The 16,581-nt window shown below is 42.2% G+C and overlaps 1 protein-coding gene across 1 annotated transcript in view; it reads left to right on the plus strand.

Moving 5' to 3' along the window:
- The window catches only part of hs3st1l2 (heparan sulfate (glucosamine) 3-O-sulfotransferase 1-like 2), a 30,063-nt gene extending 16,023 nt beyond the window's left edge, over positions 1-14,040 (plus strand). The window contains exons 2-3 of the mRNA XM_030061127.1: positions 10,565-10,993; positions 12,483-14,040. Of these exons, the coding sequence (XP_029916987.1) occupies positions 10,727-10,993; positions 12,483-13,148 (933 nt within the window). The 5' untranslated portion in view covers positions 10,565-10,726 and the 3' untranslated portion in view covers positions 13,149-14,040. The remainder of the gene's footprint in view (positions 1-10,564; positions 10,994-12,482) is intronic.
- Positions 14,041-16,581: the final 2,541 nt, after the last annotated feature.

Here is a 16,581-nt window from a genome sequence, read left to right on the forward strand (position 1 = left end):
GTTGATGGGAAAAAGACAGACAGACGAGCCTCGGCGAAGGTCAGAGAGAGAGAGACAGAGAGAGAGAGAGAGAGAGAGAGACTGGCAGATGAAGACAAGAAAAGAATGATTGCATTTTGACTCGAAACTCAGGCTAAAGTCCACCAAGTTCATGTTCTGTTCACCTGCACCTTGGAGACGCATGTACTCCTACAGATTTACCTGTAATGTCAGTGAAAGCACCACCATTCCCACCACAAATGTCTTCTTCAGGTACGGCTCTTTTTTCTCGCCCGGTTTTGGTAAAGCAATAATCAGCAGCCTCCTTTTTTTTTTTTTTTTTTTTTTTTTAAATATGCGAGCAAATGTCAATGTGCAGCTTTCTATTGCAGATTGATAAAACATAATGGTGATTCAACCCGGAGTGACAAAAGCTTTTATATTTGCTGTTAAAATCGCCGACCTTGCCTGTCCCATCTTTATTCAAACCCACAGAACTTTATTTTAAATTCTCGTGGAGATCCCAAGGTTTCCAAAGATACCATAAAGAGAGGTGCAAGACATCGAGGCGGTCTGTATTCGATGTAAAGGCGCAGCCACAAAACAACGGCATCTCGGGTCGGGTGTGATGTAGCTTCAGTGACAGCAGAGAACAGAATATCTGCATGCCTTTCTCACGCAATATGGGGGGGGGAAATGTTTTTACTAACGTTGAACCTGCTAAAGGGGAAATTTAAGGGGAATTCACAAGTCAAAGGGTTGAGAATTCATGTTTGTGAAAGCAAGAATTACAATTCTAGCAGGAGGATTAGAAATATTTCAGTCGAAATACAGACAAATTCAAGGAGATAGGCGGAAGTAAAACAAGTCGCCATAACTGCACCTGTGTTTTTTGAATGTGAACCCACCCGTTTTACCTTAACCTTTACTTTTGAATCCAACTCTGACTAAAGAACGATATCTAGGAGGTCAAAGAAGAGCATGAAGAAGAAATCAGGACCTGTATCACTGCAAAAACTCAAAATCTTACCAAGAATATTTGTCTTATTTCTAGTCAAAATGTCTCATTACACTTAAAATAAGACATGATCATCTCAGAAGTAACTTGTTTTTAGACAATTTTCACTTGTTTCAAGTGAATTTTCACTTGAAAATTCTCTTGTTTCATTGGCAAAATTTGCCAGTGGAAAAAGTGAAAATTCACTTGAAACAAGTAAAAATTGTCTAAAAACAAGTTATTTCTTAGGTGATTGTGTCTTATTTTAAGTGTAATGAGATATTTTGACTAGAAATAAGACAAATATTCTTGGTAAGATTTTGGGTTTTTGCAGTGTAACCGCTGACTGATAAGGTAGAAAAGTCCTAAGACTCTGCTGACACCAGAGAGGACCAAAACTAGTATTTCCTTCTCCCAGGAATCATGTCATAACCAATTTCTCACTATTTCTTAAAACATGAGCAAAAAAAAAAGCTGTCGTCTTCACTTTAATAATGCACTGCGCTGAGCAGGCTACAAAACACAGAAATGAAACGAGCGCCGATTTCCGAAACTCTCGCTGAAATTAAGAAAAAAAACTTTCTTTTCTTTCTTTCTTTTCTGGAAAATGTAATATCATTAGTGAATGACCGAGGTGCAAAGGTTCAAATAACGTTGCCGAGAATCCGTATTTATTTACAGTACGTCACATTTTTGTGGAATAAGGTGTAAATTGTGCAGTCAAAAGCTATGCAGCTGCCGTAATCCCTGGAAGGATTCGTTTTATTGTTTTTGTATGTGGCTGCTTTTTGATTAGTCTTGTAAATATTGCATGCGCGTAGGAAACTTAGTTTTCCTCATGCACATCTTCTATTAATTGTTATTCGGATCCTTGAGCAAGTTGGCAACGCAAATAGACTTCCTCGTGCTAATAAAGCCGTTCTGCCTCTGACGGAGAAATAAAGAGAAGACGGGGGAAAGAGACTCGGTAATCAGTTTTCCTCCACATGAACTTGGGTAATTCTCTCTCTCTCTCTCTCTCTCTCATTCTCTCTGACTTCCCTGCTCGCAATCCCTCTGAAGACGAGATCAGATCTTTCCACTTAAGCCCGCTCGCACAGCGTATCTCTCCACCAGGCCGCCTCAAACTTCTCCGAGAGAAAGGCAGACAGGCGAAACTCCTCGACTTCGACGGGTTAGATACTTCTGTATCTCGTTTATGTTTCATCTCGTCTATGAACTCAGACCAGGACGGCCAGACGTGCCCGTTTTCAATGGGACAGGCCCCTGACCTGACGCTTTATCCCCAACTAGAGTCTTTGGATTTGTCCCCTTTGACACCTGAGCCATTTCACTGGAAGTCTTTCAAAAACATGGGGGAGAATACCAAAAAATAATAAATAAATAAATAAATAAGGAAACAAATAAATTAATAAGTAGATAAATAAATAAAAAGGAGCTGAGCAACACAAAATTACCTGGAAATTATTAGAGAAATTTTAAAAATTCAATTAAAAAAATAAAATGAATAAATAAATAAAGAGAAAATGATCAGAAAATTTGCCAAAAAAAAAAAAAAAAAACTCAATAGAAACAAATTTCAGGAAAAGTATTAGAATTATTACAAATATATATTTATAAATTAAATTACAAGAAAATTGACCCCAAAATTACTTAAAAAAAAAAAAAAAAAAAAAGCTTCAAAATGAAAGCCCACCCGAAGGCCTCAGGGATTCAAAGGGCGATTTGTGATTTCTGTCTGATTCTGGTCTCCTGTGTTTAGTTTTTCTCAGCAAATCACAAATGTTCCTGGATTCACTCCCAAACTCTGGTCAGCTCAGACAGACCTGGCGGCGCGCTCGACTCCAGGTGCGAGTCTTTTCTTGTCGGGACATTCGGGGGATCGCTTGCCGCTCGCCAGAGGTGGATCCACCAAAGCTCCTTTCCGCCCCCACACGACAAATCCGTCTCACGATCTTGGCTCTTCCGCCTCAAACCTCCGTCCAGGCGGCTATTGTTCCTCGCCCGCCATTTTTTCCACGTGAGAACCGAGAAACACAAGGGGAGCGCTCGCGGGCGGTGCGATCTGGAAGCGTGAGCGAGTCGCGTCTTTCTGAAATAGCTTCATCTATTTTGATTACAGACCCCCCTCGGCTTGTTGGCGATCTGCTCTCCAGGCGGGGAAATGGAAACGGGATGGAAAATAGGATAGCGCTCGTTACGTTTCCTTTGTTATTCTGAGAGGCAATCATCTGTAATGTGTGACTGTTTGGGATTTTTTTTTTTTTTTTTTTTTTTTTTTTTGGAGACATGAGACAGGGGAGGTTTACGGGGACGAGCGGGAGCCGAGGTGCAGATTTTAGGCGTAACGGCGAGACAGATGGCTGAGGAAACAAAGGTGAGGCCCAGAAGACAAGGAAGAGGAAGGCAGAGAGAGATAGATGAGGAGGAAGGAGGAGGAGGAGGAGGGAGGAAGAAGGAGTCCAAAGTGTCGGAGGCAGCGCGGAAGAGATGGATGATGGGAAAATGAATGGAAGAAGAAAGAAAAGGGGGACAGCGAGAGTTTTATCTAACTCTCACAGCCATGGTGATATGGCGCGCTTGGCGATCCAAAGCGTTTCACTGTGCCACCCCCTACTAGGGACAATCTTCCTCACTGCCTTACACACACACACACACACACACCCCTGCAGAGGGAACACACACACACACACATTCACAAACCCTACCTCAGCCCCATTCCTCCTCCCTCCCTCCTTCCCCTACCACCCTCCGTCTCTCTGTACAGGATAATCCTACAACCCCCCACCCCTGAAATACCATCGCTCAGAAAAAAAAAAAAAAAAAAGATATTTCCAAGGCCTGGATAGCGAGCAGACACATGCTGAGAGCTCGCAAGCGCAACACAAAAGGCGCCGCGCACATGCAGATGAAGCAAGATACACACGCACACACACACACACACACACACACACATGCACACACACTGGGAAACAAGAACAACACACCCCCAAAACTTATAAGACGCAGGGACTCTCCCAAAACGCACATGGCAGCATCTGCCTTTCACAGATAATTACTTTCAGCTCTCTCTCTCTCTCTCTCTCTCTCTCTCTCTCTCTCTCTCTCCATCTTTTCCCAGCTTTCTAGATGCTGGGGTTTCTTGTCAATATGGAGAATTCATGCATCATTGACAATCCTGTTGTTGCTGTTGTTGTGTTTTTTATTTTTTTTTATTTTTTTTTCCATGTGTGCCGGATCATTTGAGTCACAAGACGCGATGAGCAGGAAAAGAGACGGGGACTCGCAATGATTCATGCGAGCCTCATTGAACAGGGCTAAGAGGCTAACGCCGAGCTCATATGGTGCCAATAAAGAGAGCCATCCGGCCATTAAGCGCCTCTAATGAAGCCAGCCATTTTGTTTTTATTATGTCTAATGTACAGCAGCGAGGCGACGCGCAGATACACGGCAGGCCTCCGGGGCGCCGAGGTCCTGTTTTATTGAAATAAAATCGCTTTCCGTTTCAAAGAGAGCCACGCGGCGTCGTGCGTACGGCGTAAATAATAATGCTTCAAAATTCAGTTTTGTCTCGTTTGTCGATGAAAATGCTGAAAATCCGTTTGTTTGATTGTTTCACAAAAAAAAAAAAAATCATTCTTAACATGTTGTGTAGTCTCAAAGTGAAATACAAGTGAAATAAAAAAAAATCTGCCAGTGGGATGAGATAATCCCACTTGTCTCCAATGCTAATTAACTTGTATCTTTCATTGTTCTTGAAAAAAAAGTGTCATTTTCTTGATCCTAATAGGCTGATCTGCCTGAGTCTGCCTCATTTTGACATATTTCTACTTATTCCCAGGCAAAAAATCCTGAAATTATTATAACTGCATTGGAAGAAAGTGGGATTATCTCATCCCACTGGAATTTAACATTGAAAATGTGACTACATAACATGTTAAAGTGTTTTTTTTTCTGTTTATTCTGATGAAATGACTTTTAATTTTCAGCATAAAGCACATTATTCTTCTCTGTTTCTCATTCCTGAAACTCGACGCCGCCTCATTTCCAATTCGCCAAGCTAAAAAATTAAAAGTTTATTGAACTAGGATGTTTCAGGGAGCGGTGAGGAAAAGGTGAGCTTGTGTTTTATTTATGAGGCGCTGAGAGGCTGCTGCGGGGCATCCCCCATTAGCACGGCGCCGTGTTTGTTAGCCGAGCCGCATAAACAGGGACGGATGCAAACGTGTGTCGATAACACTCGTTTCACGGCCCAGAGACGGGCGCTGAGCAGCGAGACGGAGAGGTGAGGGCGAGAGGGGGCAAGGAAAGGTGAGAGGGAGGGGTGGAGAGAGAGAGAGAGAGAGAGAGAGAGAGAGAGAGAGAGAGAGAGAGAGAGAGGAGAATAGAGGTCATGAAGGTGGAAGCGAAGCAGAATGCGCGAGTTGACAGCAGGGGAATATTCCTGCATATCGGGGAGTCATGAGGGACTGATGTAACCACTTAACACACGGCATCTGTCTCACCGTGTGCACACACACACACACACACACACACACAAAGACCCGACGCTCCCCCAACATCTCTTTCTCTGTCTTTCTCTGATTTACACACACACACACACACACACACACTTCCCGCTCTGTGATCTGCCTCAGCTCACAGTTTGCCGTATTAAACCGTAATAATCTGAATCCGGCCGCCCAGGTGTCGCTGTTTTGTCGTGGGTGCGTCTCCAAACCGCTTCGAACCAGTCTGGATGAATTTCATTGGCTGGCGAAGTGGCGAGCTCCACCAGGATTCAGTCAAAAGTTTTACCTGGGTTATTACTGTTAATAAAAATGAACTAAATAATGAAAACTACACGTGGAAAAACATCTTTGTTGAGCTGGAATAACAATAGAAGTAACTGTATGGTGTGTTTGCAAAACTAACTAAAATTTTAGAGGAAATTTCTTTACTTTTCGGCATTTCATTTGGCGGTTCGTCTGTTGTCTGTTCATGTGTGAGTTTTTATTACCCTAATACTTCGCTAATAAATACCCCGCATTACAAAAAAAAAGCCGTAAAAATAACACAACTAATGAGAACAAAACTAAAACTAAGCATTTTTTAGGAAAAACAAAAGATAAACGAAACTAGCAAACCTGCTTTAAAATTTTTTTTTTTTAATTAAACTGAAATTGAAAAAGAAAAGTCAAAATGATATAAAAAATTTAAAAAATAAATTAAAAAATAAATTAAAAATGCAAAACTGTAATAACCTTGCCTCCACCTTTTGCATACAACAGCCTTCAAAAGTCATGGATTTCAGCTTTAAAACCAAATCCTTGTCAAGTTAAAGAGAAGAAAAAATAAAAGCCACTTGTATTTGCATTTATTTGTATTTGTTCTTTCTGTTGTAACCGTAAGAAGATTTCACACTCTGCACACACACACACTGTTACCATGAACGGATCTGACTGCTCTCACCTGGGACCCACAAACACACACATTTAAAGACACAGGTGCACCTTACATTCACACACACGACAAAGAAACATTCGCTCAGTCCGAGAATAAATGCTGCCGCAGTCACCACACCCAAAACAGACACACAGACACACAGACACACACACAGCTCTCTGCAGTGAGCCCTCCGCCCACAAGTCAGCCGGCGTTGGCAAAAGTTGCGACATCGATGACGCCAATGTCGCCAAGCCAGGGGAGAGCAGGGAGGTCGGGGTGCTGCTGCGCTCCCTAAAGGTGCAATTAGCGCTCCACCATAGGAACAGACAGGGCTCTTCCCCTGCACCACAACACTGTCGCACTAATTAATAACTCAGCCACATCAGGGCGGCCCGGCCACAACAACAAAAACAACAACAACAACAACAACAAGAACAGGAAGAGCACTGGGACAAACAGAGCAACACGGGGAAGGACTGTGGGTTTGTGTTTTGCCCCCCTGCTGTGCCGCACAAATATCAGAAGGAAAAATCATCCTAGAATAGTCAAACATTGTCAGCAGCGTCGTGGCTTGCATTTTGGTGCCCATTCTGTTGTTCGATTGTGTGTTTTTTGGGGGGTTTTCTTTGGTTTTTTTGTGTTTGTATTCCTGTGGATAATTGGATGAAATAATGAGGACAAAGTGACGCCACGGTGAGATGTTTCCAGTGGTGTTAGCAGCAGAAAACGCTTCAGTAATCTAAGACACCGGGTTTACTTTCAGAAATCATGCGGGGAGCAGAAAAGAGGCAGAGAAACCAGTTTCCTCGCTGACAGGAGCCTCAGTAGACCAGCATGCAATGCAGCCACAAGACATGTTGCTCTCTCTGCGCTGGAGAGAGAGAGAGAGACAAAAAAAAAAAAAAAAAAAAAATCTTGCTGTCTTGCTTTTATTCTGCCCCTGCTTTCTCTTTTCCTCTCTTCATCTACACCTATGAACACCACAGCTGAATATGCAGCAAGTTGACGTCTGTTCTCGGGTTGTCAGAAGGCATTCTGGGATATGTGGGAAACCAGACTGAGGCAGAAATAGACGAGGCAGGGTGAGAGAAAGTGGGAAGGCTAAAGAAGTAAATCACATTAAAATAAAAAAAAATATATAATAATAACTGGTGATACATTACGGAGAATCCAAAGGTGGATTTTTCCTTTGCTGCTGTGTTTCTGCACCGCACGTCCCAGAGATCACCTGTCAATCAAACGCCGTGGGCGGGACTGTGCCGTCTTTCTCGCTGGATTTTTCTGCGGAACGAGTTTGAGCTCCTGCAGGTGGCGCTCTTTTCTTTTTGTCTGTTCAGCCGCGGTCGCCGTCGCTGCTCATGCTAGACGCCCCGATCGTCTTCTTGTGTTGATTCCCGACAAAACTGCTGGAAAAAAAAATCACGTTCTCTGCGGCAGCTCTTTCTTTGGAAAGACAGACGCCAAACAGCAGAATGGGAAAGCTGTGTGCGCATTTTGGAGACAGAAATTGCAGAAATCACATGCGGAACGATGACTGAACTTCCACGATTATTCTACAGACAACACTGCAAACACTCAAAATCTTACCAAGAATATTTGTCTTAAGAAATAACTTGTTTTTAGACAATTTTCACTTGTTTCAAGCTATTTTCACTTGTTTCAAGTGAAACAAGTGAAAATTGTCTAAAAACAAGTTACTTCTGAGGTGATCATGTCTAATTTTAAGTGTAATGAGATATTTTGACTAGAAATAAGACATTTTGACTTGAAATAAGACAAATATTCTTGGTAAGTTTTTGAGTTTTTGCAGTGAAGCCTGTTTTTAATGTCCAGGTCGACCCTCTTCATCACCTGCAGCCACAGTTTCCTCCTGTTGCTCTGAGCAGGACGAGTCCCTGGTGGATTCTGGCTCTCCACGGCACAAATCGCCTCTTTGTTCCACATAATGTGTTCATTTTGTCATTTTTTAAGTTACCTCATGTCCAGAGTGAAAATACAAGATCAAGACTGAACAGATTTAAAAACTCTTCTGTTCCTTCTTTAATCAGAGAGTATGGGCATTGTTAAGATGATCTGTTTTTGTTTTGTTTTTTTTTTCCTTTGGGCTTTTCTTTGGTTCAGCTCAGTTCACAGTTATTACAGTTTTGTATTTTTCATTAGCTAGTATTTTTTTTTCTTTCATTTTTAATTTTTGTTTTCAATTCAGTTCAATTTCCAGAGTGGACTGGTTAATTTCAGTTTTGTTTGAAGATGTTTAGTTTTTTATTAGTTTCAGCATTCGTTGTAGTTTTTTATTATAATATGGGGGGATATTTGCCAGTCTAAGTAAACATCAGCACCAGCGCCTCCTCATGTTTGACCAAACTGACAAAGACTAAAACTCAAGACATTTTCTGTATATTGTTATCTTATCTTAGCTCGTTTTGTAAAAATATACACATACATATTGTCCACAACATTGTTCCAGTTAGTTTTCATTTTTTTTCTAGTCTAGTCTAGTATTCAAACTTAATTTTCATTGTTAGTTTAGTTTCAGTTAACTAGGATAACCTTGGTTCAGATCTTTGTGGGCTGAAGACTGACTCTGGCCGTCGTACACACAACAACAGGATTGACATTTTCATTTTGACAACAGACATTTTCTGATCTTCAGGTTTCCTTTAATAAAATCTGAATGTTACCTGTCCGTTGTCCAGTAGCCTGAACCTGTAAATGGAGCTGAGCGTCCTGAGCCTTACGAGCTTTACAGGCTAAAAAGCTTCAGTTTGCCAGGAAAGACTGACTCGGGAGAGATGCTCTTTTTTTTTTTTTTTTCCTTTGGCGAAGCTCGGTTTCACGCTTACCCAGTCATACACATTCACCCTGCGGAGCTGTGCGGAGTACAACCTCACTCTTCTTCTGTGATTCATCAGCTGATCAGTGCAGATGGAGGTTAAGTGCCTTGCTCAAGGGCATGGAGACTGTTGAGGGAGACGAGAGCGTTTTCACCATTCACTGTCCCTCTGTAAATATCACTGCGAAGTGTTTTCTTTTTTTGTTTTTTTTTAGCCCTACGCCTGTGATTAATGTTTGCCGATGATACAGAGATTTTATGGCAAATTAAATCTTGTGTTTGACGCTGGGCTGAAGCTAAATGATTTTAAATCGAGGATGAGTCGGCACGCCATGCCTCCTATAGGCCCTCTCGGGGGAAGCATCCGTAAATATATGTTTTCTCCAACTCCAAATTTTAAAAAAAACACGTTAAAAGCTTGCAAAACATAGATTAAAACCACTTCCCAGTCAATAAGACATATCACAGTATTTTCACATTCAGGATGCACAACTAATCTTCTATCCTGTAAAAAATGGTTCAGCTGAACTAGGAGGGGTGTTAGCGCTCCTCGGGGAGACCTAAACCTCATAACTGCATTAATTTTCAATGCATCTCCTCTCCCTCTGCTTTAGATGTAGATTAATATTTTAATACCTCTTGGTCATAATCGCACCGCAGCTCTACATTCTGGGCTGAGGCTGCTGCCGCTTGGACTTGGACTTTGTAAATGCAGCGTTAGTCTTCTCAGACGGTGTGAGATTGTGAAACAGTCGAGCAAGCATGCATGCCACCGAACGCCGTAGCCATGCGAGATGAAAAGAAACGCTCACTAACTACATCCTTATAATCCGAGTGATGCCGACACTGCATCCTCCCCCCCAAGGGGAACATTTCAAATTTTAATTCCACTGTAGTTATTTTCAGATTTTCTTGAGCTGTCCAGGCACGCAGATCCGCCTCCCGCTCAAAGCTGCGAGTTTTCAGGCGGCCTGTCAGTGCATGAGTGACTTTGGGACGGGGGCTTGGCATGCACTGTGTGTATTACAGGTGCAGAAGTGAGTGTGATGGTCACCGACAGAAGAAGGCAACAGTGATGATCCGTCCTTGGCTTTTACCTCGCTGCATTTCAAACAGGCTCTGTTATGGCCCACGATTGATTTAGATTAAAAATTAAAAAGTTTCAGTGTTATTAAATTCAAACACCTCTTTGCGCAGCAGTATTCTTGTCAAATTGTTCACATCTCTGCCTCCTTTTTCCACCAAAAGATCGATATCAAAGAGGGAGGTACTAGAAAAATACAATGACGAATGGTGAATAAAAACTTTTCTTTTTTCTTTGCTTACAGGCTCCCAGTTGAAGCGCCCACTTCTGAGGTCCCTTGCTGACTGTTAACAAGCACAGCTCTGTGTGTGCCTGGGAGCTACATGAGTGTGTGCACATAACCTCCACTCCACCTCTGTGTGTGTGTGAGTGTGTGTGTGTGTGCGTTCTCTGCCCAGGGGGCACCATGCTGTGGACAGTGCTACTAGCGCTGCTGGTGCTCCTCGTGCTGCAGACTCAGCTGTGTGTGTGCTTAAGAGAATTACGCAGCGGGGGCTCCGGCTCCCCTTCCTACTTGTCTTCATCATCATCATCATCATCCTCTTCCTCCTCCTCCAATGCCACCCAGCAGCGGCTTCCTGGTGCGATTATTATTGGTGTGCGAAAAGGTGGCACCAGAGCCCTGCTGGAGATGCTCAACCTGCACCCGGATGTGGAAGTGGCCAAGGCCGAGGTAATGCAGAGGGATTATCACTGTCACTTTATAATAATATTGATAACTCTGAGATTATCTTTACACAGTACAGGGTGCCACTTCACATGATGGCCAGTAACTGGGTAATAAATAAAAAAATCTACTGTTTTTCTTTCTTTATTGCCTCCAAAATGTCACATCAGCAGTGCTGAGGACATGTTTATATGAATTTGTACCCTTCAAATTCATTTTTGTGTGTTTGTGTGTGTGTGTGTGTGTGTGTGTGTGTGTGTGTGTGTGTGTGTGTGTGTGTATTAGTCACCTGTTTCTGGACTTCAAAATAAAATCATTTAATTTGATTTGATAGAGCAGCCACTCCCAAAACTACACTCTTTAAATGGCCATTTGCATTTCTGTTGTTTGATATCTGCCATATAATGTTTGATCATTTCACAGTAGCAATCAAGCCTTGATTTGGTGCACGGGACGGGAAAAAAAACAACGTGTTACCATGGCAACAGCATCAGTTTGGATGAACATCTGAGCGGCAGTTTGATGATGATTCGAACTCTCTGAGTTTTATGTTCTGCCTACACACACACACAACAAAAGTGTTCAATTAAAAGAACCAAACCAGTGATTCTGCATGTTCAGCATAACATCTACAGAAATGTAGCTACCTTTTCTCCAGCCACTGGTTTCCATTCATTCCACTAAGATATGAAAATGAACTTTCAGAGACTTCAAATTTTCTTCCATCACCGGAATAAAGTCTTCCTTCTTCTAGTTTTCCTAAAAGTAGCAGCACTGTTGTGTTTTGATGACATGAAGTTGGGCGAAGTGAAATGATCCTTCTGCCAGGGAAATATTCTAAGAAAAAAGTGGGATATTCTCTGAGATTAAAGTGGTAAATTTATGAGAAAAAAAAACTCACAAATTTATGAGAAAGAACTTGGCAAAATAGTTTTCTTAGTCTGAATCTGGTTCTTGATTCCTTGAAAAAAAAAACAGCAAAGAAAACTAGTTTTTTTCTTGTAAATTTGTGACTTCATGATCTCAAAATTTTGAGATCATGTGAGTGAATTTTTTGAGTTTTTTTTTTTTCATAAATTTATAAATTCTATCTCAGAGAATATCTGAGCTTATTTCTCACAAATTTGTGACTTAATAATCTCAGAATTTTGAGGTTCCTTTCTCATAAATTTGTGAGTTTTTTTCTTGTAAATTTACCACTTTAATCTCAGAGAATATCCCACTTTTTTCTTGTAAATTTATGACTTTAGTTTCAGAAATTGTATGTTTTTTTTCTTGGAATATTACCCCCTCCCCAGGCTCCATATTTGTTTTCCCCCAACAATGGCCCTAATATGCCACCGTATAATTTGACATCATGTTTTACGAAATACGATAATTCTTTGATGCAAGTTTGTATTACTTTTAAATACATCTGGCCTTGACTTTTTGAGGTGACATGTGTGCCTCTCCTTTGTAATCAACTACATGATTTCTCCCTGTGTGGTTTTGTCAGGTGCACTTCTTCAACGTGGAGGAGCACTACCGACGGGGCCTGGCCTGGTACCGAGCCCAGATGCCCTTCACGCTGCCCGGTCAGGTGACGGTGGAGAAGACTCCCGGCTACTTCGCGGCGCCCCAGGTTCCTGCACGGGTCTGGGACATGAACCCCGCCGTGCGCTTGTTGCTCATCGTCCGGGACCCGGCTGAAAGGCTGGTATCCGACTACACCCAGGTCCTGCACAACCGCCTGACGCGCCACAAGCCCTACCAGCCGCTGGAGGAGCTCCTGCTCCACAAAGGCCACATTGACCCGGGGTACAAGGCGCTGCAAAGGAGCCTGTACCACCAGCACCTGGCCCGCTGGTTGGAGGTCTTCCCCAGGGAGCAGATCCACGTGGTGGACGGGGACGCGCTCATCCGGGATCCCTTCCCCGAGCTGCGAAAGGCCGAGAGGTTTCTGGACCTCCCGCCCAGGATCAGCCCCAACAACTTCTACTACAACACCACCAAGGGCTTCTACTGCCTCATGTCTGCCGGCCATGACAAGTGCCTGGATGAGTCCAAAGGGAGGCCGCACGCCCCGCTGAGCGCCGAGGCCTTCAGGGAGCTCTGTCGCTACTTCAGGGAGCCCAACAAGCTGTTCTTTGAAATGGTGGGCAGGTCGTTCTCCTGGTGCTGACCGGGAGCTGAGCAGCGCTGGACTTCCTGAACTATGCCAACACATTCAGGGACACAGAGCGGGACAGTGGGGGGCCCAAGTGTTACGTGTGCATTTTTCTTAGGTTTGCAGGTAGATGGACTGGAAGGACGGTAGTTAAATTAAAAGAAATGGATGTCCCTCGTCGTTCTCAGGCGTCAATGCGTGGAAATAAAAGACTCACCCCTCATGTCCAAGGACCTCGGTATCTGGAGACCTGACAGTATACATGTTGTAGGTTATCAAATGCAGACTTTGAACACAACCATACTGGTGCCTCCTTGGATAGATTCACACTGAAATAGTCTCCGATGCATAAAGTACCGCTGAAGGTTTTACCCGAGCTACAGCAAGTGTGCCATATAACAATCAAACTGAAAAAGAACTCAAAATGAACTCTTTTTACAGTTTTTTTATTATTATTATTATTATTATTATTATTTTTGCAGGATGTCAAGAGATGTGCAGACTTGGAAGTAATGTAGAATAGATAACTGGTGGGTGGATTTTGCAGCTGAGGTCCAGCTAATTAATCGTTGCACTATGGACTGAATTGCCGACAAGGTCAACCGCGATGCTGAAGCTTCAACTCCCTGTTGTAAAAAAAAAAAAAAGAAAGAAAGAAAGAAAGAAAGAAAAATGCCTGTTATAGAAAAAAGTTTTAGTTGAGTCATCCTGTTTACTTGTTTTTCTTATTATTCTACTAGGCTGATATTTCACTCTCAGAATAGAAAACATCTATTTTTTTAATTAGCCGTTTGTTTAGAGGACTTGCTTTTTGTCTTGCTTTTTACTTTATTTTGAAGGCAAATGTAAATATAATTGCTACGATGTTTTCTACGATGTCCTTCTAATAAATGTGTACAGTCCTACAGCCTGAGCCTCCAGCGTCCACTGAGCTCAGCCTCACTTCCAGACAGCACTTTAAAGGAGCATTCCACCCCAATTTTTAAAATACAGCCGTTTTAACTATGTCTGCGAGTAGTTTACAGGACCTCCGTTCATTTTTATATGTGTGTCTACTTAGATTCTTAAAGATGTTCTTGTTTTTTCGTTATTTTAAAATATAAATAAACATTGCATTGTCTTACTTAGCTGAATTTGAATGCTGGCTCCACTAACAGTTCTGCTGAAAAAACAAAAGACATATGACAGAGTTAAAGGACCATACCAGTGATTTTTCATGATTTTTTACAATAATAATTATAATAATTTATACCTCAAGTTTCTGCTAATCTTTTCCCAAAGCAAGTTGCATTTTAGGACTCTTCCTTCCTCCTTACTCTTCCTCCTTTTATCAAGCCATTGGTTTCCATTCATTTGATCCATTCATATGAAAATTAACTTTCAGACTTCAAACTTTCTCCAAACACCAGTGTTCCATCACAATAAAGTCTTCCACATTAGTTTTCCTAAAAGCAGCAGCACTGTTGTGTTTTCATGACTTGAAATTGATTCAGTCCCTCCGCCAGGAAAAATAGTCCCTGGGGAAACGTTTACTTTACACAGTAAATTATCACTTCTGTGGTTTATGAATGTTGAGGACTTTGTTAGGCGGCAGAAGCAGAACATTGTAAGGTGGGTATTTCAACCAAAAACGGGATTACATGTGGTTAAATCTTTAGTACTCCCCTCATGATTTGAAAAATGTTTTGCTGCAATGTAAAATGTGGGTAAATTGTACAAAATGGGCCAAACATTCATAATCACTGGTATGTTCCTTTAAGAGAGTCTGTTTTCTGGTAGACACTTCAATTTCTGACATGTTAAACCACAATTACATGACGATAAGCATTTTTTTCCCCAACACAATCAAGCAGCATGTGGAAGTATGTGGAAGATGTTTTTCACACCTAACAAAAATGAATGGCAGCAATTGGGTTCTTTTCAGGGTTGGAAAACAAAGTGTGACAAAGAGAAAAAGAAAGAAAAAAGAGGACAGCGTGCAGACACGGCGAAGAGATACATGTAAATGACAGAGGTAACCCAAATGATTAGCAGAAGCTTTACAAAACAACATCACCCATGATAAAGACGTTAGGGAAATGTTTTATGGTGTTCAGTGACAGGCATCAGCAGAGCTCGCGAGAAGCTCCTGTCACTCTCTCCCGCCCTCTCTCATCTCTCCTCAAACGGAGTACGAACATGTTTTTCCTGTCAGCGTCTATCTAACATGTTTCCTGCATGTTGCGAGGATCAAAGTCAGCCTGCGTTTCTTTTCATCGTGAAGGAATTACCTTCAGTTTCACTACCGTCCCTTAGCGAATCACTTGTACAGGTCACCGCATGGGTTGCGCTTTGTGTTTGAGTCACGACTGCAGTGAGAAACACAATTCAGTTTTCTCAACTAGAGATATACTGTACAGTATGTTGAGGTCTGCAGCAACTCAATCCATACTTTCTACCAAAAAAAGTGGCATAATTATCCTTGAAATCTTTGTTTTCAATTTTATGCATTGATTTATTTCATCTTCTTTCATTTTTTAAGTTGCGACCTTGCCACTGAGAGCTAATTGCACTACACTTCCCAGAGATCACCTGTCAATCAAAGAGTGCGGGCAGGACTGTGACGTCTGACTCCTCGGATTTGCTGTGGATGGAGTTTGAGTTCCTGTAGGTGGCGCCCTTTTCTTTGTCTGTTCACCCCTTAGTAGCTAGTGCTGCTCATGCTAACAACCCAGCTCTTCTTCTGTTTATCGCAAACAAGCAAAATGTTGCAGCTTGTGATTTATTAAAATGATAGAGGGAGAAGCTTTCTCAACAGGCTTATGCAGGCAACACAAAAACAAAGGCCTAACTATGCATGCAGGCCATTCACAATGCATTGAGTAAACAGTGTTGTGCGAACAGGAAATGATGGTGCATCCCTATCATTTGCCTTTTGGGGAACCCTATTTTTCCCCTTTTTTGTGCTGCAGGTTGTAGCTTAAAATGCATTTTTCCCAGGAAAAGCCAAGCTGATACCATGTGGTCGGACCAGCAAAAGCACTGCTGAGCTGGAAATGTTGTCCATCCATAAATTGACAATATAAAGTCGTAAAACAGATGTTTATTAATATAAAAATGCTGTAATTTAATCCTCTACGAGTGGTCATTTGTTTGTGTGGTGCGTTTCAGTCATCACCTGTTTGCTGCAGAGGAAGATAGAAGCTGAAGGCCGGCCTCTCGCTCTCATGCATCTTCCTGTCCTCCAGAGAGGCTGGAAAGCGAGAGACAGAGAGAGAGACAGATGTAAGAATAAACAAATGGTTCTTGCTCTTTGAAGATGCAAGGCAGCTACGTCTTTCATGTGCTCCCGGCGAGCCTCATCCTCGCGTGGACGACCCGTCTCAGTGAGAATCATGTCATATCTGATGAGAGAAATCTTCATTACGTCGGTGGGGTTCCTGAGTTCGCAGAGGGCTTCGTGACTAAC

The sequence above is a fragment of the Myripristis murdjan genome, chromosome 9 (genome assembly GCF_902150065.1).
Source record: "Myripristis murdjan chromosome 9, fMyrMur1.1, whole genome shotgun sequence".
Taxonomy (NCBI): Eukaryota; Metazoa; Chordata; class Actinopteri; order Holocentriformes; family Holocentridae; genus Myripristis; species Myripristis murdjan.